This window comes from Leopardus geoffroyi, chromosome X, assembly GCF_018350155.1.
Source record: "Leopardus geoffroyi isolate Oge1 chromosome X, O.geoffroyi_Oge1_pat1.0, whole genome shotgun sequence".
NCBI lineage: Eukaryota > Metazoa > Chordata > Mammalia > Carnivora > Felidae > Leopardus > Leopardus geoffroyi.
This window is the reverse complement of record NC_059343.1, coordinates 17,834,831-17,858,415: the sequence shown is the minus strand read 5'-3', so window position 1 is coordinate 17,858,415 and position 23,585 is coordinate 17,834,831. Positions and strand designations below refer to the sequence as shown.

General features: G+C 35.7%; 1 protein-coding gene across 6 annotated transcripts in view; it reads right to left on the bottom strand.

Moving 5' to 3' along the window:
• The window catches only part of CNKSR2 (connector enhancer of kinase suppressor of Ras 2), a 298,383-nt gene that overhangs the window by 41,684 nt on the left and 233,114 nt on the right, over window positions 1-23,585 (bottom strand). For all 6 annotated transcript variants that reach the window (XM_045472191.1, XM_045472189.1, XM_045472190.1 and 3 more), the window contains 6 exons: window positions 23,050-23,222; window positions 20,223-20,296; window positions 19,848-19,919; window positions 12,917-12,984; window positions 6,070-6,170; window positions 3,175-3,727 (listed from right to left, as the gene is read on the bottom strand). In XM_045472191.1, coding sequence (XP_045328147.1) covers window positions 3,175-3,727; window positions 6,070-6,170; window positions 12,917-12,984; window positions 19,848-19,919; window positions 20,223-20,296; window positions 23,050-23,222 — 1,041 coding nt within the window. The remainder of the gene's footprint in view (window positions 1-3,174; window positions 3,728-6,069; window positions 6,171-12,916; window positions 12,985-19,847; window positions 19,920-20,222; window positions 20,297-23,049; window positions 23,223-23,585) is intronic.

Below are 23,585 nucleotides of genomic sequence, written 5' to 3'. Positions count from 1 at the left end.
AGCAGGAAAATTGAAAAAAAAACACATCTAGATCACCGATTTAGGTACATTTTGCTTTTTAGATTGCTTTGTAAACTTGTAAGCACTGTATAATATAGATCACATTATATAAAGTTAAGGTAAACATAAATGATAAGACAGGGGTTTGGGTGATGACATAATTCTTCATCCTTAAAGCAGAAGATAGGCTATATTTTCACATTTTCTTCCATTACTCCTTCTGCCCACTTGCCTGATACTTTCTAGCTTTAATTTCTTGGTAAGCTGAGAAAAAACGTGTGTAGCTAGAGACACAAAACTTATGTCCTCTGCAGGTCTGTGCTGGATAAGTGCAAATTCACTATAGTAGGTCAAAGAAAATGCTGGCCTCGAGCATGACAGTTAGTAATACATCCCTGCTTGACTCTAACAAGCACAGGTGCCTGCCAACCTGTGGGCAGCATAGTGAATGCTCTGCGCTGGAAGGCATGCCGTAAGCCTGAGACTGGTGGGATGGCCACAGCTTCTTTCGTGTATATAATTTTTGCTCTGTTGACATAATACCCAGCAGCTTGATTTGAATAATAAGCCTGGAATACTAGGTCCTAATGGCCAACCCAGGGCAGCCATGAACACGACACCCCTTAACTAGACCTTAAAGATTCTTTTGAAAACATGGATTTTAAAGCTGGTGTTTCTCAAGTGAAGTGTTTATCAAATCGTACACTCCTAAATATTAAAAACAGTAATGCAGAAAAACCATCATTAGGAAGGCAGACAGACATTCTATTAAATAGAAAGCATCTTCTGTTAGACAACCATGAAACGCATGCTCTGCTGAGAATGGTTTGATGAACATTGACACATCAAGCGAAAGATCTGGGGAAAAATGCCCAGAAAGAAATGGGGCCCTGACATATAGTGCATGGCCACATTTAGTGAAGCAGATCTGACTGAAATAGCATGAAATGCCCCAAAATATTGAACTGTGAAGACAAAATGTGCAATATTAGATTTATAGACACACTTGCTAAGACTGTTCTGCCTTATCACAGTTATTCCACAAAAAAAGAGACACTGAAAGAGATGGAAAGTACCGAAAAATTGCCCACTTGACTCATTTGGGAACCTGAAGGAAAACCTCACCAATTTAGTAGTGCATGTACAAGGTAAAAATAAATTCAATCAAGAAAACAGCAAAGAGACACTAGAAGAACAAACTCGAAAGCCATTTAACTATAGATGCTCTGTGGGCCCGGGTTTTCCTTTCAGGCCCTAGGATGCGCCTTCTCCTTTCCAGGACTCCCTCCTGCGATGGCCAGAGGGAACTGGGAAGTAACTGGCTTAAGCAAAAAAGATATCATCGATAACTTCTACCTGTGGCCATGATGATATGTTTTCTGAACAGAATTCTCTATTTCAAAGGGCTGTGCAAATTTCAACACAATTTATCTTAAAATGGCAGAGTTAAAGTATTTTCCCCAATATGTTTGTAGAATACTGAACAAACTTCACATACTTAGTTACAGCAGTTGTGCAGCACATAGATGACAGTCAAAATGAAGTTTCTAACTCATCTTTAGTTAAATTTTAGAAAACAGTATCCTGATTTTGGTAATCATCATAACACTAAAAAATGTATTATCATGCTTGCCAGAAGTCCTACAGAGACCTCACATGGCTCCTAGATATTTCTTCACCAGTCTCTTCCATAATCTCTGATACATGTGAATGTTGGGAGGGCTTGGCAGGTAGTAGATGGTAATTACCTTTTCCTGCACCAACAGTATACCTTTTGTAATGCTCCTTATGGAGATTATGGCCAACATACACTTCACATGGAAACTGCTTTAACATATGATTTTTATTACCAGCAACTCATATTTTCATGGTATAAGATATAATTCCCCTTAAATAAGGCAATGAAGACCATAAAAGGAATTCTACTGTATTTTCTTGCTAATAATCTCCAAAGTGACTCTCATTTTAAATGAGCCAAGTTTAACATGGGCATGAGGATACTGACCTGCTGGCCCTCTGTGAGCTTTGAACTGTTTTTCCAATTGTGAAGAAGAACTTACAGTAATATATCCCATAATCAAAGTCTCGTATACTTACAAAATGGGTGGATGGCTATAGTCTGCTTATATCCTTTAAAAAGGGAAGTCTAATGCCCTGGTGGGAACAAATCAGAAACTGTGGTTTCATCAACACTAGCTTGGGTCAGCTGCACTAACTGGCCCAAACTTCATTTTGAATAAAGACATGCAAACAGTTTTATACTACTTCTTTAATACTGTACTTTTTTATTGGGGGGGGAGGGAATTTTTACATTTAGGACTTACAGCCAAACCTAGATTTTCTTTCTAAGTAAGGTAACTGAGTTCTAGCCTTTCCCTTAAACTAGCCTGGGTTTCTGGACTGGTGTATCACATTAATTATAAACAGATGCTTGGTAAGGCATGTTGGATAAAGAACTTGAGAATTAGTAAACATATTCTTAATGCCAAAAAGTCAGAGGATTACTTAATTGACTTTGTCTCTCTTCAAAGTTGATTCACATAAATTGAGTTTTGTAATTAACATATATACCAAGAAAATAAATAAATGCTTTTGGCAAACTGGTTTCTAGAAACAATTTTGGCCATTTGGAGTTGACAGAAATGCTATTTGAAATTTCTTCTTGGAAAACTCTTTTGAATTTTTCCTTTAAATCTTTTAATAGTGAAAAGGGAAGTTGTATATGTATGTGTGCGTATGTGTGTGTTTCTGTGTTCACTTACGTATTCAACCAAGGTTCTGCTAACACCGTGCTTGAAGCATTTAGTTTCTTAACCCAAACTCAGGGGGCAATGACTGTGGACCAAAGGGATGATATATACAAGGGAGAAGAAAGTGGATAAGAGGTAGGAGAAAAAGAAATGACTATCATTAACCTTACAAGGAAAATGGGTAACTGGAGAAAAGCATTTGCTCTAGCTTTGGGTGTCCTGGGATATAGGCTTCATTATCCACCTTTCTCCCCCCCATGTTACTCAATTTCTGAAAGTAAAACAGCAAAGGATACCTAACGTCCTGTGCAGCAAGACTATTATTTTAAGAAAAAAGGGAAACAAAATTCTATTTTCTTAAAATAAGAAGTTTGAAAAGGTTAGGACTCTGTGTACACAGGCTAAGGATCTCCAACATACTTACTTTTGTCTCCTATGTTTTCCCCTGCTGCCTCCCCTTCCTCCTCCTCCTCCTCCTCCTCCTCCTCTTCCTCCACCTCTGTGGGCTGCACGTCATCCTGCGGGTCACAGGCACTAACGGGTGCGTTCAGACAGCAGTGGTTGAACCCGCTATCTCGAGGCAGAGTAAAACTTCGAGGTTTGCCCCCATTTCCATTTAACACTTGCATCCTCTCGCTCTCAGCCAAGGGATACGGCCCATAGTGATCCTGTAGGTGGCACTTCTGAGTTGGAAGGGTGGACTGCCGCCTGTGCTCTGGGGAGATGGCCGCGGAGTCAGAGAAGACAGAATCCTCCAGGGGCAGAGTCTGAAGATAGTGTAATCCTGAGCTTGTCAGGGGCGTCTCGATTAAATCCTGCCAGGAGCGGCGCTGACTGGCTGTCTTGCGAATGGGGGACACAGCACTGCTCCCAGTCACTTCCTGGCGAAACTCTTCATGGGAGGACTGTGACTGAGAGGTCTCTGTGGAAGAGAGCCGGCTGTGTTTTGCTTCCACGTAAGGACTGGCACAACTCATCTGTGGAATGGAGCCTCTGATCAGTCTCCACAGAAAATAACAGACTACTTCTGTTACCAAGGAACACATTAGATTTCTAACAGTTAACATTTAACAGTCAAGTTAATGACTAGTCAAGTTTACAGACATCTCAAAGTTAGGCCCAGCTGATATTTTAAGAGACTGAGATGTGGAGTGTTGAAATGCACCTATACCAGACTCTCATGAAAAGTCTGACATATTAACATGCAAAGTTGCACAACAGTGAAGCATAAGAGAATTTGAGTGCTTATGTAAGAAATATTCAGCAACTAAGAAAAATCTGAAGTTTAAAAAATCTCTAGGAATTTAAAACCCTGAATACTTGCTGCCAAATTCATATTTCTGGATTTTGTGGAGTTTGGGGGTGAGAGCAAGGAGAGAGGCTTTTGGATGTGAAAAGAAGGTGCCTATAATCGGACAGAACCCCTCCTCTTCTTCATAGGTGAATGAATCCTCCTATGGGCCCCAATGAAAGGTGTTCTTGTGGTCTTTTCAATTTGTGGCACTTTGTAGAGTTAAACATACAGGCAAGGTGAGATTATACTCTGATGGGGATGAGCATCTGCCTTGGGCATGGGCACCTCAGGGTACATAAACACAAAAGAAAAATGGAATATTTCTATTCTTGGAATTTAAAGTTTGGGAGTATATATTACAGTACAAAGTACAACCAAGAAAATGGACTGGCATCAAGTGAATGCTGTAAAAGACTTGCAGGTGCCCCTACTGGGGACAAGGCTTACTCTAGCTCTCAGGGCTAACAGATCAGCCCTGGCTCCTTTCTGGCAGGAGGAGTTGAATTTGTCAAATGTGATCAAGGCAAATGGGGCTCAGGTGGTGGCCAGGACAAGCCTGGCTGAGGTAAAAGCACACGCTGCCCCTCTGGGTAAAGGAGAAGTTAAATGGCATCTTCTGGGGGCAGTTTATCTTCCCACATGTTAATAACAATGTAAATAGCTTCCTTCTTGAAATTCACAAGTTGCTATGATTAAAGAGCTGTTTCCTGAAGCTGCAGTTTCCCTTTCTTCCTCTTTTATAAATATTTAAAAGGAATTATTCAGGCCCTGATGTTTTAGGCAAAGAGGGAAAATATGATATAAACTGTATCTTGTCACTGACTTCATGATTTCATTTCTATAGCTCATCCTTGCATTCTGTTACACTCAGCATTTATTAAAGAAATGTGCATACATATTAGGAACAATTCTTAGCTAAGAGACATTGACATCAAACACTGTTATTAAAAATGTGGCTTCCCTTTTAGTTATTAGTCAAAAGGACCCATTCATTTATTTCAGAAATATTTATTTATTCATTTCAGAAATATTTATTAAGCACTTAATAAATAAGTGCCAGTGCTGTGCAAAGCCATGGGGATGTGTAGATGAATACAGCAGGCCCAGTCTAGTCTAGTGAGCTGTTTGTAGTCTCAGATATTCTGATTTAATGTCTGGATAGGGTCTGAACATCTGCATTTCTAAAATGTTACAGAAGTGATTCTTATGCACAGCCAAGGTTGAGAAATGGCCTAGAATTTTATCAACATCTTGTGTAGCGTCTTATTTAAAATCCTCTAGAGTAATATGCAGGTGTAATTAGGTTGAGTGCTGTTGTCACCTAAATTCAGCTTCCATTTCCTATGTGGAAGACTCAGTCCCAAGATAGCCAGAATTAACTCTTATGACGCTGTAACCATGCAATGTATTGTCAAAACTGGGAGACTACTGAGATGCTCTTAGTAGTTCTGATGGGCCACGGGCATAAAGTGGGATAGTCTCAAGCAAACTAGGACAGTTGTTTACCCCATTAAAAGTTATAAACTACAGGCTATACACAGAATCATTTACACAGGTTTAAGAAGTCTGGAGCACCATATAAACACATACATTAAACCAGACCCCATGACTATCTGAAGAGCTATCTGTCAAAATATGTTTAATATAGATATAATATTAATTTTTATGAGTCATTTCTGAAGGATATAGGAATGAACTTTATTAGTGTGGGATACATAAAGCCCATTTATATATCTTTTTCTAAGAAAACTTATTTTTGTTGCTGATATTTCCAGGAAGGCTACTCTGACACAAACAGGATTTTTTAAAATAAAACTGGGCAGATATTATGCCTGGAATCTGTGGTGACTGTTTCTCCTGATTAAATAGTCTTTGCATACTAAATTTTTTCCCCTTATTGTTTTTAGACTCCTTATGTTCTTTCCTCTTAGGGAACCTGAGGTCTGACGTGCAATTCACTACATGGGGATATTTTGGGTCAAAGAATCTGATGCTAAATAATGTCCATTCATGTTGGCAACTTACAGAGGGAGGTCGTGGGTATGTGTCGTAAGGGGGCGGAGGGCTGTCCTGTTTGGGTGTTGATGGAGTATCTGCTTCTTCCTTGTCACTCTCACTCCAGTAATCTGTAAATTCACACACACAGATACAACATTCTATTAAATATTTCTAGCCATATTTTCATTCTATTAAATATTTCTAGCCATATTTTCATTCTATTAAATATTTCTAGCCATATTTTCAAGAACACACACTACCAGCTGACACAAAGACATTTAAATTCCACTCCTATACCCTGCTCCACAGCACCCACTACTCCAGGCCCACAAACTTTTATTTTCAGCTGGGTGTTCAAGAAGAAGGAAGAGTGCAATCACTTAATTCCAATAAAGCATGCAATTATACATAGCTATAATTTTAAGGAGTTAAGAAAAAGACACTGCAGAAGTCAAATCAGGTTTAGGGTGCTTTAGATTCCAGGCCAAGTTATTCTGATGCTTGAATTAGTGAATAAAATAACACATGATGCCTCTTAAAGGTGTATCATTTTACCCTAAAGATGAACACTCAAAGAAAAGCAATATATATACAACTGTAGATCTCTACAGATATAAACAGCTCCAAAAATAATGTTCTCAATTCTCTTTTCTGGCTCCAATTCACTGGTTATCTAACAATCACTGTTTCCAGAGTCATGCTGACATGACTCTATAACACGATACTCCCACCTCTACTTGGAAACACATGGCAAACCTTGATTCTTGCCAAATGCAAAAGGGCAAATTTGCTGATGTGGGCTGCAAGTTCCAAACTTCTAGAACTACTTAAAAGGGTAGAAAATGTAAGCCGCTAGACTTGGCAGAGCTCAGGCAAGAGGGAAAGGAAAAAATTTTGAGACATAAATTAGTTGAGTAAGTAAAATATAGCAGGAAGACCAATAATCAGAACCCGTTCCACTAATAACGCAACCACTCTTAACTCTGGGTTAATTCCTTATAAGATTTACGAGGAAAAACCTGTAAGTATTACCCATTTTTATTCTTAAAAAATCTAAATCAAAAGAACCATCATTAGGCTTAACTGATAATCAGATTTAGGTGAAAAAACTATGGCACATACTTTTACAGGAACCTCTTTCCACCCAGGAATCTTTTACTGTAATATTTATATATATTTTCCTTGTGGTGCTTATGAATGAGTATAGTTAATATTTATTGAGTACTTACTATATGCTGCACATACTTTTATAGGAACCTCTCTCCACCCAGGAATTATATATATTCTTATATATAAAAATTATATAATATTTATATATATTTTCCTTGTGGTGTTTATGAATAAGTATAGCTAATATTTATTGAGTACTTACTATATGCTGAATAGAAAGTAGTAGAGCTGGGATTTGAGCTAAGAAATAGCCTTGCCCTAAACCTTGGAGGGCTATCACTGGGACTCTTTTGAATGACACACTGAGAGAGTTTAATTTGACATATATTCATGATGCTTTGAGCCCTCCTCCTCCTGCTGTTCTGTAACTCTGGCTATCATGAAAAGAAATTCTTTAGCAGTGGAGATTATTACATTCAGGCCTCAAAATACAAAAACTTTGAAAATGCTATTCCTATTTTAATTATTCCCTTTGACTAAAAGATAAGCAGAAACTACTTAATCTAAATTTGTGTCTGGTATTTATAATGGATCATGCTGGTGACAGCTAGTATACTAAGCTTCCTCTCAAATATGAATTGATATAGTTGCCCAGCGATGTACACAACAAACAATGGTGGGAAAAGCATGAACTATATACCTGGGCAGATGGAGGTTCAATTCTTGGTTGTACCACTTACCATCTCTGTGCTCTTGTGATGGTTACTAAACCAGAGTCTGTTTTGTCATCTGTAAAAGGGGGCTAATAATAACTGACTTTCAGAGTCGTGTATATGTGTGTGTGGGGGTGGGTACTAAATAAGGTAATACATATTCAAGTGCTTTGCACCTTGAAAGCACTCGATATTAGGACCCCTGATTTTCTTTGGTGGATTTATAGGTAGCATTCTAGGACAGTCTGACCCAGATCACAGAGGAGGTAAATGCCTTGTGTTTATCTTCTTGGACATCAGTTTTTTTTTTTTTTCTCGTAGCAAGTTCCAGCAATGAAAAGTGAATTCTGTAGCTCTGGGATCTGGGTTAGGCAGTTTTGTGGGAGTTTGAAATACTATAAGGAAGTCATTGCTGGAGGTGAATGGAATAAGCACCACCCCATCCCAACCCTAAGCAGTGGTTTGCCAAGATCACTTTGCTCTTACCTTTCCCACTATTTCCTGAAACTATGGCACCTGTGTTGAATTTCTCCTTGACCTCTGTACTGATACCTTGGGGGTCTCAAGGAATTAGAACCTCAAGGGGCCCTTAACAGCATGCTGAGAAGGAGATGGTCACCATTTTATCAAGATCTCTATAGCCATCACTACAAGTGACAGATGTGGGAGATTCTCTCTGCTTTCCCACCTCAGCTAAATTAGGGAGAATTCTAGTCCACTACTTGATGTAATTTTTGGTTTACTAAAAAGCACCATCAATCTATAGCTTATTTGGGTTGCCAAATAAAAGACTGAAATTCCCCTTTGTAAATTAACTTCATTTCTCACAGTAAGTTGTAGGTCTTTGAGAGAGCAATGACAGAGAAGAACCTACATAGAAAACTCAGTCAGTCTTCTTTTGGGTTTGTGTGGAAAATTACAAGCACGTTGTTTGCTCAAGAGGCTGAAATGAGTTTGATTTTCATTCTATGAGCAAATTAATTTATTTTTCTTAGCTTTCCATTTAGCAAAAATAAATGGATACTTTTAATGTCTTGCAGTGATATTCAATATTATATGTAACTAATCATGAATAAATAGTGCCATCAGTAGAACAGGAAGATTTCCACTTTCTTCTCATGTTGATACAAAAGGATAATTTGAGAAACTTAACAGAAGACCATGCGGGAGGGGAAGAAAAAAAGAGGTTAGAGAGGGAGGGAGCCAAAACATAAGAGACTCTTAAAAACTGAGAACAAACTGAGGGTTGATGGGGGGTGAGAGGGAGGGGAGGGTGGGTGATGGGTATTGAGCAGGGCACCTGTTGGGATGAGCAGTTGGTGTTGTATGGAAACCAATGTGACAATAAATTTCATACTAAAAACAAAAGGATAATTTGAGAAAAATGACTTTTTCATCTAGAACTACCAAAAAATACAATATATTTCATTCATTTTTATGTGATTAAAGCTTTAGGAAGACATTGTGTGACTGAAAATAATGTTTCATGAATGTCTGACTTGCACGTGGAAAAATAAAGAAAAATTATTAATAGGCAATTAGCCAAATTTTGATCTTCATGTAATTTAGTGTAACCCTGTTTTCTCTAAGTACAACAACAAATAATGAAAGAGAAGCCCACATCCTTTACACTTCTGGAGCTAAAGATACTAATTCATTAAACTTTTATTTAAATCAATGAAAGAGTCACTTTGAAGCTGCAATGGATATTTAAATAAAAACAATGTTTTGGAGTTACTCCTTTGCATGTTTGTGAAATATTCCCAACCCTCAACCACCTATATTTTGTATGAAGCTTAACTTCAGTACTGAGAACAGTACTCGGAAGATGTCAAATAATTCTACAGAAGTGTGGAGTAGACATATGCATACAGTTGTTTTCTATATAGAATACCATGAGACCTAATGCAGAAGGTAGGAAGTCTATTATGTTTCTGACCTATGTTAGAGTGCCTGAGAAATATACACTCTACGTGGAAAACCAAATTATTTCAGATATTCTGGTTGCATTGTGCTAGCAAGGGAGACGTGACTTGTTAACTATTATAAGCTTCTGCCAATGATGGTCTACTACTGCAGAAGGTACTAAAATATGCACTCACATGCCAGACCAGCGCATCATGAATCCATGCATTGAATACTTATTGGAACCTGTATGTACGGTATAACTTACCAGTTCCTTAATCCGTAATGATATATGGCTATATAATACCACGTACAAAGAAAATTAACTAAAATCAAGACCATGCTAAACTTCAAAATAAGAAAGTTAAGCTTGAGAATTCAAGATTCCTTCTTTATGCAAACCGAGTTTTTCAAAGATTCATTTCCTATCAGTATACTGTCTATACTTTTAATTTTTGCATCTTAAAAAAATCAGAAACAAACCTATATGCACCTATAAAATACAGTTTTTTTTATGCCTTTAAAAAATGTGAAAAGGAAGGCTAACAGATTTTTTAGTAGTCTTAACACAATTTTAGGCCTATAAATTAAGTTGAAGTATGAAAAGTTTAAATAAACTTAAGTAAACTTTTAACAATGAACAAATGTGGCTTAATAACTGGCCTGACACCCCATAGTCCTGGCTGGGATTCACCTGTGCACCCTGATTTGATGGAGATTGTTTCCTCATTATTTGTGGAAGTATCCATGCTGCTTCCACTCCCAGGAATGTTTTATTTTGTCACTTTCTATTTTTTAGACATTTATTATTATTTTTGAAACACAGAAAGAAAGTACGAGCAGGGGAGGGGCAGAGAGAGGACACGCAGAATCCAAAGCAGGCTCCAGGCTCTGTTGACAGCAGAGTTCATGGTTTGATGCAGAGCTTGAACCATGAATTGCGAGATCATGACTTGAGACGAAGTCGGATGCTTAACCAACTGAGCCACCCAGGCGCCCCTTTTTGTTACTTCCTATCTACTTCATTCTCATCCTGTGAGAATAGGTTCAAATAATGGAGTCAACATAAAGCCTTTCCCCACTCCCTTCCTGGAAGCAATCTCTCCAGCTTAATTTCCACAGAACTTGATTTGTACTTTCTTACATTTCATTTTCTGTATTATATTAAGAGGATCTTTTCTACTAGAATTCAGTGTAATTTCAGGCAGGATGGGCACCTATTTCACCTTAAGTCAATCAGCGTGCTAGTTGAAGGCCTTACACAGAAACACTTCATACTGAATAAAATATCTTCTCTTTCTCTCTACTGCTGACTTTACATCAGCCTCACTGATCAACTTCTCTAGCAAGTTATTTCCTCATTAATTCTGCCTCTTTCCCAGGTTTTTAAAAAAATTTTTCATCCACTTAGCAAATTTTTAAAAAATCAGTTTCACATTGTGCAACCATTAGCACTGATTGACTTTATGTTGTTCTTTAATTTTTTTTCTGCTGCTCTTCAATTTTTCTTAAGCAATTTCAAGTGTGTATCTTTTTTAAAATGTTTACCCATTTATTTTCAGAGAGCATGTGTGCACAAGAGCGCTTGAGTGGGGAGGAGCAGAGAGGGAGAGGGACAATCCCAAGCAGGCTCTGAACTGTCAGCGCAGAGCCGGATGCCAGGTGAGAACCCACGAACACGAGAACATGACTTAAGCTGAAATCAAGAGTTGGAGGCTCAACCGACTGAGGCACCCAGGTGCCCCTCAAGTGTGTATCTTTGATATCCTCAACAAGATGATATATTCCTATTGGCAGGAACCATGTTTTGCTATTTCTTTGAAATCTTCCTGCCCTAAGTCCTCACCCTTCACTGCCTTACTCATCCCCATTCCCTCACCCATGGCTCTAAACCAGGGGTTGGTAAACTGTGGCCTGCAGGCCAAATGAGGCTCTCTGCCTATTTTTATATGGTCTGTAGATCAAGAACAGTTTTTACATTTTTAAATGGTAAAAAAATCAAAGGAAGAATAATTTTTTGAAATGTAAAAAATGATATGAAATTTCATTTCACTGTCCATAAGTAAAGCTTTATTATACAGCCCAGTCAGAATCCTCATGTGTGTACAGCTGCTTTCATACTATAACAGCAGAGTTGAGTAGTTTAGACAGAAATCTTATGGGCCTGCAAAGCCTAAAATATTAACTATTTGGCTTTTCACAGAAAGTTTCCCAACCCCTGCCCTAAACATTTGCTGACAGATTGGTTTTGGGATCTGGATATCTACTTTAGATATCTCTAACCTTCAGCTTTTAGATGTTTAGAAAAGTTTTGGCTGAGGTTTTACTTTGAGAGGGAACACAAGGTTTTTAGAATTTCCACATAAACAAATAGTCTATGCCCACTGGAGACACAACTAGAAATAAGTTTGTATATATATATATATATATATATATATATATATATATATATATATATATATATATACCAATCTGTAGAATTCTTTTAGCTTTAGGAAGCCTCAAAAGATTTCCAAAAACTGTTGATGCTTCCAAGGGATATACAATAAACACTTTTTGGAAATGTAAAGCAACTTCAGAATGGTGACCACAGCTTTCATTAAAATTTAAATCTGTATAATGACATTGTGTTTTGTATATCTGAGGTCAATACTGAGGCAAGATCCATAAGATCACAGAATTACAGAGTAACAGAACTGAAGAACATAACCAATTGAGATAATTTATGGAAGGAGGAATCATCCATCTGAGCTCTTTGCATAAAAGTCCACTTAAATGTCTATGACACCACTAAACAGAAAAAAAAACCTCACCAACAAGGACCTGGACTCTAGTCGATATTTAGGACCAATTACAGATTTTTAAATTTGTAAGGTTTTTGTCCTCCATTGGAAACAGACTGAGAGAGACAGCAACAAACTCCACATCAGCTGCTCCAAAAATTTTAGAATTTATTCCCCATCTGTTTAATTTACTAAACCTCACCTTTAAGATGGTATGGTTTGGATTCAAAGTGCAAAAAAGAAAAATAACTACAGCCTGATATATGCATTTTCACTTAACTGATAGTAGTGAATCACTGTATAGGATAACAGCAGAACAAAACAAAACAAAAACCCCAGAACTGTAAAAAAAAATTCCTTTACCTTGTTCTTGCTTAATCCTCTCTCTTTCTGCATATCCTGCAGTCAGCATGTTGATTCTGTTAAGCCACCTGAAAAAACAACTATTAAAATCAGTAACACTGCAATTGAATTTCGTATATTTTACTTTTAAAAAATATTTATTTTAAGGATAAAGAAGATGTGGTATATATACAATGGAAATATTATTCGGCCATAAAAAAAGAATGAAATCTTGCTATGTGCAACGGCATGGATGGAGCTAAAGTATATTATGCTAAATGAAGTAAGTTAGTCAGAGAAAGACAAATACCATATAATTTCACTCCTATGTGGAATTGAAGAAACAAAAGGAATGAAGTGGGTAAAAAGAGAGACAAACCAAGGAAAAGACTCTTAACTGTAGAGAACAAACTGATGGTTACCAAAGGGGAGGTGAGTGGGAGGATGGGTAAAATAGGTAATAGGGATTAAGGAGGGCACTTGTTGTGACGATTCCTGAGTAATGTGCCGATTTGTTGAATGACTATACTGTAGGCCTGAAAGTAACACTGTATGCTAACTATACTGAAATTAAAATTTAAAACTTAATAAAAATGTTTATTTTAAAATGTTTAAGAATATATGAGATAATTCTACATAAAAGATGTGTTCTTTGCTATTCTTGACACATCGAGCTTTCAATGAGCTGTATAATTTGCTGTGGTATAAATTGCTGCCACACTACAGACGATATTTCAATAGAAAAGTCTCAAGCAAACCTGTAAATATATGTAATATACAGGGTTTTAAGATGATCGGAGCCCTATCAATTCTGTTGCTCCAAATTTAGAAGCAGTCCAAATATTTCTGCTGTTTGTTTCTTCAGAACAAATGCTCTTTTAATATAATATATACTGATGAGAAAAAAAGTTATGGACCTTGCCGGTCAAAATAAATTTCACTATGAAGTATTAGTTTTGATGAAAGTTATTTAAATTTAATGTTCCAGGGGAAAACACATCTTGGGAGTACTTTGGAAATTTGTCTCTAAATACAATTTGTTTTCTAAAGACCAAATGAGCAAATACAATTTTAACCTCTATTTAGATCTTAAAAACTTATTTCCATGAACAATAGTAACTTAAAAATAAATCTTAGTTCTTTCCTCTCTCAGTAGTGATGCTATTTCCAGTGTTTTAATATCTATCTTTTGTTCCACCAGGTCTCTCCCTGTGTTAGTTATTCCAGCTCTTTATACTGTACCAGATGATCAAATCACAAAATCTTTAAATTAACCTGACAATTTCCCATTAGCCTATTCTGAGGTATGATCCATATATAATTTCCGAAATCAGAAATTGAGGAAAAACCCCTCTTCCAAACTACCTCAAGTTTGGAATCAATAGTATAGTTAACATCATTAAACTGTGGAATAATCTGATCAAGATATATTTTTAAGAAAAAATTGTTTGAGAACTTTTTCTCCCAAGGGCTTATCTACTGTGTCAAATGAAAGATGATGCTTTTTTCAGTGACTCATATATTTCATCATTTATGCCCAGTAGTATTAACTGTGCAACAGATAGTTAGAATATCTTGGAAAGGGAGGAAAGTTGTGTCTCTAATTGACAAAATCACATCCTTGGAAATTTAAACTTCAATGTTAAGAGTAAGTCACCTAAAACCCAACTTTATTTTGAGAAAGCCTACAATGTAATTATCACCTCAGGTATTTTGGGGAAGTGAAGAAGGGAGTGGAACATAAAGGCAATAAAATAAAGATTGAACAAATAAATTCAGTAGCATAGTATACACCCACTCCAAAAAATTACAAATTATAAGTTAATAAGTCAACTTCATGATGAGTAACCTTTAAAAAATGACTCTAATCTTAGTAAAAAGGTCAAAATTGAAATTTAGTCTATAGGTCATTTGTAGTGAGAATGGGGTTGAATTTGTACTACAAGACAAATCTTAGCACTCTTAGGAAAGATGTGCCTGGCGCTTTTGGGGTGAAAATGATGGTAACAGTACTACAGGAACATATATTAGTGAATTTTAATGAAGTACCTCAAATTGACTATTATTTTTTAATATAGATAAACCTAGACATTGTTTTATTTATTTTTTATTTTTTATTATAATTTATTGTCAAATTGGCTTACACACAACACCCAGTGCTTCTTTTTTTTTAATGTTGATTCATTTATTTTGAAAGAGAAAGAAAGCGTGAGCAGGGGAGAAGGGCAGAAAGAGAGGGAGAGAATTCCAAGCAGGCTCTGCACTGTCAGCACAAAGCAGGATGTGGGCCTCAATCCCAGTAACTGTGAGATCATGACCTGAGCTGAGATCAAGAGTCTGATGCTTAACTGACTGAGCCACTCAGGTGCCCCCCCTTTTTTCTGAGAGAGAGAGAAACAGAGAGAGAGAGAGAGAGAGAGAGCAACTGTGCAAGGGGCAGAGAGAGAGAGAGAGAGAGAGAGAGAGAGAGAGAGAGAGAGAGACAGAGAAGTGGGACTCACCTGGGGCTTGTGTTTTTTTGTTTTTTGTCTTTTTTTTTTTTTTTTTTTTTTTTTTTACCCTAAGCGGGACTGGAGCTCATCTGAAACGGGGCATGAGCTCACATGAAGTGGGGATCATGCTCACCTGAAGTGGGGCTCGTGTTCACCTGAAGCGGGGATCATGCTCACCTGAAGCGGGGATCATGCTCACCTGAAGCGGGGCTCAAGCTCACCCAATGTGGGACTTGAACTCACCAACTGTGAGCCGAAGGCAAATGCTTAACGATGAGAACCCCTCATATTGACTATTATAAAAAATATCACTGAAATTTCATTTTGTCAGAAGTTTAAAGAACAATGAGGTCTTTATGAGATGAATTAGGAAACTAAGAAAAAGGCTTCTTTGATTTTTCAGTTCAACAAATTTACTAAGTGCCTGCTATATGCTGAACAATGAGCTATGTTTTGGGGGCACAAAAATGAATAAGACATAATTCCTGCCTTCAATGAGTTCCAGAATTGCTAAATGTCATAAAACAATTGAAAAATTAGCCTACTTTTAAGAAGAAAAATTCTGTTCATGATAAAAACTCTGCAGAAAGTATGTGGATAAACTCAGGTCAGTGTGCATAGGCACAAAAGGCTGAACACTACACAGTCGTTGGTGCTGTCTTCGGTAAACTTGTCCTCAAGGCCTCAACTAGAAGAGGCTTACCTATATACTTGCTGCAGTATAATTTGGTATTTATAGGCCATTATAAACAGCAGATACATATGCATTAACTGAGTCAGGTAATATTTATTGAGAACCTATGTCTACAAGGTACTGTTATTCTAAGCTCCAAGGATAGAGAGAAACCAAACAAAGTGCCTGCCTTCTCAGGAGACTACATCTTAGTGAGGGCAACAGATAATAAACAGGGATACAAATAAACATATGTCAAGTAGTGTCAAGTGCCATTTACAAAAATAGCAACGTAAAAACTTAGAAAGTCAAAGGTGCTAAGGATGGGGGGGCGGTTAATTTAAGAAAAGGTGGTTAGGGATACAAGCACTGAATTCAGTGATGGGGAAGGGCTTTGATATGAGGTCCACATTCAGCACCTTTTCCTGTCACTGATGCTTTAAAACAAGACAATATAGGTAAGGGGATATTGAGCCTTCCCATGAAGCTATCAATAACTAACAAAGAATAATGTATTGAGAAGAAAAAAATGAGTACGAACTATGGGAAAAATGTCCAAAAAGTAATTACCAAATAGAAATGAGTGAATCCTCACAATTATAAAGACCTAAGTGCTGACATAATAAGGAATATATAGGCCAAATGAATTCAGTAAATAAGTCTCAGAATACTTGAGAAACATGATATTTTGTTTTCTTCCCACAGATTTCACAAAGACTGGCAAAAATTTTTTTTTCGTGTTTTAATGCTCATTTCTGAGGAGGAAACAGATGGATGGTGGGGGGGCCTCCAAAGTATTTTTGCAAATTACCTCACAATCAAACTTACAGTTGGTCAAAAAATAGAAGGTGAGATTTAAATATTTCACGCTTGTGTATATGTATACATATATATGTATATATATATGCATATATCTGGGTATATGTTATACATACATATGTTTGGGTATATACAGGTACATGTAATTAAATTTACTTTATATCTCTTGTCAAAACTTGCACTATATTTTTAAAATGTATATGATAGTTTTTTGGAAATTAAGAAATAACCAGATAAAGCTTATAGCTATGATTAGCATAATTATAATATCATAAATATAAAATATCTGAAGACTTAGGTACATTCCTTTAAAATATTATATATAGCATGAACCAACACCCAGATTATCTTGCTGTTAAGTAACAATCAGGTTCCTGAACAAAATCTTTGGAGGGGATCTCTCCCAACCTCTAATCCTCTATTTATTTACAGCACTGATGTCCCTCCCGTCTATTAACAAGTAATTTTTAAGAACTTGCCTATTGAAAGTAGACATTGGGAATATTATTATAAAAAAAAAAGAAAAAGAAAAATATAAAAGTCCATTATACTTAAAGTTTTAAAAAAATTCAGTATTTCAGGACAATTTAATTCTGAAGTTTCTAGTGCACCATAGCAAGGCTTACATAAAACAGCACTTTTAAATGTATGATGTGGAGATGACATATTTGATCAGTTTCACATTTTCACTTTGACTCATTGCTTAGAAAAAACAACAAAAACAAACAACAAAATGGGTTTGCTTTAGCTTCTATGATATCCTGAATCAGATACATCTATAGGATTATTAGGGAAGAGCAGTGACATGACACACTTTTGAAGTTATGCTAACACAGGGCAGGGAATAGAGACCAGGCATGGTTTCGTACTTCATAAAAAGACCATGATTAGCATGTTTCATGAATAATTAAATCATGTTAATTCTTAGATAGAGATGGTTGTATTCTAGTGTATCCATCTTGTAAAATAGGATAATGATCATTTTTACCACTTATTTTCTGTTTGGTCATGATGTAAACCCCTCATATTCATCCCAAAGGCACTGTGCTCAACATGTGATAAATAGTGAATAACTAGAACAGTAGAATTATAAAATTATTAAAACAAAAAATAGAGTATCACAACTTCTCCTTACCCCATGAACATGTGAATAAACATTTTCATTTTGAGAACAAATTAAGGAGAAAAAGCTCTCCAAATTCCAATTGCCTAGTGTGAAATGTCAAGAATGGTAATGTACATCAAAAGAAGATTTTGGGAAGTACAAGAAAGACTCAGTTCCCTTATTAATAATAAAACATTTTATCAAGTGTTCTCAACACTTTTGTTTGCCATTTCCTTGTATTCATATCCTTGCTTTAGGACAAACCATGCCTGTACTCCCAAGTGTCAAAACACCAAGATCATTTATAAAAGCATATTAAGTGTTCATTTAGTGTGCTCAAGTACATTTATAAAGTTGCTCGATTTTGTGCTTAAAAATATCTGGATACTAATTTTTTTGAGACACATAAAGAAAGGTAAATGGGGGCAAAAGCCCAAAATATATGAAAGGGATATACATTGCTAGCAAACATTTACATAGCACTTATAATTGAGCAGGGACTGTTGTAAGCCCTTTATGTGTGCTCATTTGATCCTGACAAAAGTCGTTTGGGTAGAGATTATTATTATGTCCATTTTTCAAGGGGTCAATACCTGGCATAAAGAGGTCCAGTTCTATATCCAGGATCACACAGCTAGTAAGTGTGAGATCTGGGATTTGGACAGTCTGGTTCCAAAGTCTATTCTCTAAATCACTATGCTGTGCTGCCTCTCCCTAACTGTTGGCAAGTTATGTATGTAATATGTACTGCCTGCTAAAGACCTGTAAAAAGGAAACATCTGAATCTTAAACCTAATTTCTATAAATCTAGAAAAGAGAGAGGGGAAAGGAAGGAAAAGGAAGAATCAAATTCATAAATGCTAAAGTGGGAAATCTGAAGCAGAATGTTGTAGATGATGGAAATTTATATATACACATACATATATTTTTCCCCCCACAGCTCCAAATGACCATGTAGCCAACCATCTAAAGTTTATTCACTCATTTTGAAAGAGAGAGAGAATCCCAAGTAGGCTCTGTGCTACTGGTGCGGAGCCTGACACAGGGCATGAACCTACAAACCATGAGATCATGCATCACCTGAGCTGAAATCAAGAGTTCGACACTTAACCCGACTGAGACACTCAGGCGCCCCAACCATGCAGCCATCTAATCACTTGGCTGTATAACCTTGTTCAGTGATAGAAGAAAGGTTACAGAAAGAAATATTAACTTTGTTTAGGACTAAATAATTGAGATGGATGTTATGTCATGAATACCCAGCACTTGGAAGAGTCAGGTTTTTTGGTGAGTATCTTTTTTTTCCCTCCACCTGGGAACACATTTTAAGACATATCTTAAAAAATTTTTTTTAATGTTTTTATTTATTTTTGAAGGAGAGAGAGAGACAGAGCATGAGCGGGAGAGGAGCAGAGAGAGAGGGAGACACAGAATTTGAAGCAAGCTCCAGGCTCTAAGCTGTCAGCACAGAGCCCAACGTGGGGCTGGAACTCACAAACTGTGAGATCATGACCTGAGCTGAAGCCGGATGCTCAACTGACTGAGTCACCCAGGCGCCCCTGAAGACATATCTTGAAATGGACTTCTAAAAAAATCTTTTATTTTTTACAGTGGATTTTTTTGGTCTATATATGGATTCAGGCATATTTTTGGTAAACCTGGTAAACAGTCAACAAGTTTATTTTGACTTTTAAAAGGCTGTTCTCTGAAGTTAGGTATGGCTACATGCAGCAATGCCTGAGTCCATTTTATTTTAAACTGATGTACCACAGTGACATTATTCTCTAAGCATTAATATGGAAAACTTAGAATTCTAAGCCTAACTGACTTTCTAAGTACTTTGAAATTTTAGTAACACTTTACCTGTTCATATCATCAAGATGCTCAGCAGCAAAATAAAAGCTTTTGATTTTAGGATGACAGGCTTTGAATGCACTGCAAAAGGAAACAAAGTATATTTATTTTATTTCAAATTGGAAAATAAGTTAGAACCAAATAATTTTTATAGATAAAATTACCTCAACATCTAACCTGAATTCACATATATAATGCTTATGCCATGATGACAGAAATCAGTAAAAAATTCAATTTTCTGCTCATAAAACTGCTTTGTTTTTACCTCAATTTGAAAGCATTAGAGAAGTGACCTATAATTTAAAAGCTAGCAATAAAAAAAAAAAAAAAAAAACAACAAACACCCTTCCCTTCTCTCCCTCTCCCCAAATAAAATCAACTTACTATTTCTTGCGGCATTCACTGGCTCTGTCAATTTTAAATTCGGGCAGACTGATGAATCCTTCTGCTTTTTCATCCTAAAGAGGCAACAATCTTGTTCAGGGTGTTATACACATAGGTTTGAAGCTGATAATACTATAGACCTATACCTTAAAAATATAAACTAATAAATCTTTTTACTTAATGTCTTAAATTTGACATTTTAGAGATTAGAGTTCCACTCTTACTTGTTATATTCCATTAAACTGAAGATATATTTTGAACATTTAGAATAGTACAAATTAAGATACACACAGAAATTCTGAAAAATCCTTTTTATATTAGAATGAAGATAGAAAACTATTTATCAAAATGAAACATGATTTATGAGTAATTTTCTCACCAGAAAGTATATATACTTTTATAACATATAAAAATAACTTCAGTCCACATTCACCATTCACAATTTTCTGTCACTTTTAATGTTCATATGTAAAATATATGGATGTTTACTAATTCAATTCCTTTTCTGTCTCCAAAAAAATCTTTTATCAAACCTGAATTAAATATGTTGTATAGTCCAGATTTTATAAATGAAATAAGTTGATTTTATCTTCAAATATCTAGCTTGGTATACATGCTATATATATAAAGATCATTTTCCACTTGGAAAACTGAATGAAATCCTTAAAATCTTCCTCTCTCTAACGTGGGATGGAAAAACAAGATAGGAGAATTATCCAAAATCTTATGTTAGATACAAATTATTCCAAGTAGGCTAAGACTACCCTTGGCTAAATCCTTTCATTGTTGTCCTTTTCATGCTTATGACCAAACTCCTCAGACTTTTATTCTCCCAAACTTTTTGATCTGTGCTGTATCAGTTAATGGCTCCTTATATAACAAGTTCAAGTGAGGTTACACCCCCATCTGCTAACCTTAAAGAAAAAAAAATACAGATTCTCATTCTTTTAGTGTGCGTGTATGTATAAATGTAAAACTTAATAAAAATATGATATTACTGATAGTGACTGAAATGTGTCATAAAAAAGAGAGTATAACTTTTTCAATATTTTTTTAGTATTTGAGTATTTTTTTCTTCCAATCTTGGTAAATAAACACAATAGTCTCAAATCTCTTTCAACTTTGATTTCTGTTATGTCAACCTTGATGTCTTTTAACTTAAAAATTCTATATTTCAAACAATTTAAAATATTTCGGGGGATAGATACAAGCTTCCCATAATGATGTGATGAGAGATTTCTCCTAAAAAATCACACTAAGTTATTCTTACAGTGTATACTAGGGAATTATTCACTCACTTCTCACAAGGCTAACACAGTAATACCTCTGATAGAAACTTAGCAACTGTTCAATAAAAAAGGGCCTCAGTTTTTAATCACTTGAACTTTGAAAGAATATGATATAGCATACAGCAGAGAAATCTACAAGTGACCTTAAAATAAAGGGAAACAAAGGCTATCTTTGGATAATACTTGATTGGCATATAAAAAGTATTTGATATATGTTAAATGAAAATGTTGGTAAAATTATTTTCTATATCTAAAATAAGATAGACTTAGTGAAATAGAAGATTTTTTAGGTAATTATGTGATTGGCACAAATAATATCAAAAGTGCAGAAAATAACCAAATCCTTTTATATAATATAGGCATTTGTATTAAACAGCGAAAGATTAATTTGAGATTTTACAAATGAAATTAGAGGTCAATTTGAAAAGTATTACTAATAGCATATGTTTAGTGAGTATTGAATGTCTGCCAAGCATTGTTCTAAGTGGGCTTTACATGAATTGATTCTTTTCATCCATATGATAGCCCAGTGAGCTCGGCTCCATTATTACTCTCCCTCTTTGCAAATGAGGAAATTGATGCATAGTAATTCAGGTGGGTTAATTCTATTCTCTAAACCATAACAAACATAACTCCTCTACATATTTTATGTTATAATCGTAAGCATAATTATATTGTTAAATTATATTTCAAAAATTAATATTCAAATGCAAACTGATGAATACCTTAACATAATAGTATTTCTGTAAGACTAATCAGCACACTATATTAAACTATGTACATTTTTTTGAGAAAACAAGTTAATAATAGAAATTATTGTTAAAAAAACCTTAATAAGGTGAACTGACAGATGGCTATGGCAAAAGAGTGAAAATGAATGCGGAGTCAAAGAAAATATCAAGGAATAAGGTATACTCTTGTGCCCCTGTTGTGATAGGTGGTAGGTTATAATATAACTACTCTGAATAAAGATTTGTTTACTACAAATGAAACAGGAACTCATAAGAACAATTTAAATATATTATATATACTCCCCATCCCCATCCCCATCCCTCAATTGGGTCAAATGAATACTTGCAGATTTTCAAAACTAGTCTTCTAGTTCACATATTCTTTAAGAAAAACAAATAAGTTCATGCAACATTAATTTACTTAAATTATTAGAGGACATCTTCCAAAAACAAACAGAAAAAAATAGAAAACTTTGAACAAAAGTGAGACATTTAAAAATCTATTTCAAATTTCCATGTATAATCCTTTTAGTTAAGCTATTGCTGGAATTAGTTTGATATTTCTAATTAGATACACAGAATTTTGTCTGTTTCATATAGGCTGCCACATTAGAATAATTGAGACAACTATCTTTCCAGAACTCCCAAAATGCAATCATTTTAAGAAGGCAGATTAAAAAATAACTAGTGGCACTCTCCTGGATTAGCATTAAGGTGGTTATATGATTTGAAAATCTAAGTCTCAAAACGGTGATTCTTTGGGTTAAAGATAGAAAGTGGATCAGAGAAAAATATGTTTTATCTTACCTCCTCATTAATATACCAATATAGAGATGCATCCTTAAGGACAAACCAATATTTCTTCCATTTCTGTGAAAAATAACTCTTTGCATCTTTCTTTTTCCAAAGCCAACCTTCACAGTCACCTCGTCCAAGATCTTTGCAAGAAATTCGTCTTTTGCTCTTGCCAGCTATAGGACCTAAAAATAATAGTAGGTAAAAGTGTTCTTTTAATTTTATACAAGTGTGAAGGTAGAAGATTAATCTATAGCTCATTAAAATAAGTCTGGGTATTTAACAACCTTAAAAATTCTTATTTTTACATTGTATCAGAAGAGAAAACTATGGAAATCTTTAATACCTTCCTCCCCCCAGATAAGTGACATGCAATGTAATCAGAATTGTGTAATCCCAGTGTCAAACCCTGTTGAGACCATTTATTGTAAAAGGTACCCCTAGCATCACAATTGAAGGAGGAGCTGGTCTTGGCAGCTCTTACTAGGGAGCTGTGCTCTTGCAAACCACAATGGGCTCAGGCAAGAGAGGATGGGCGAAGTATGCTG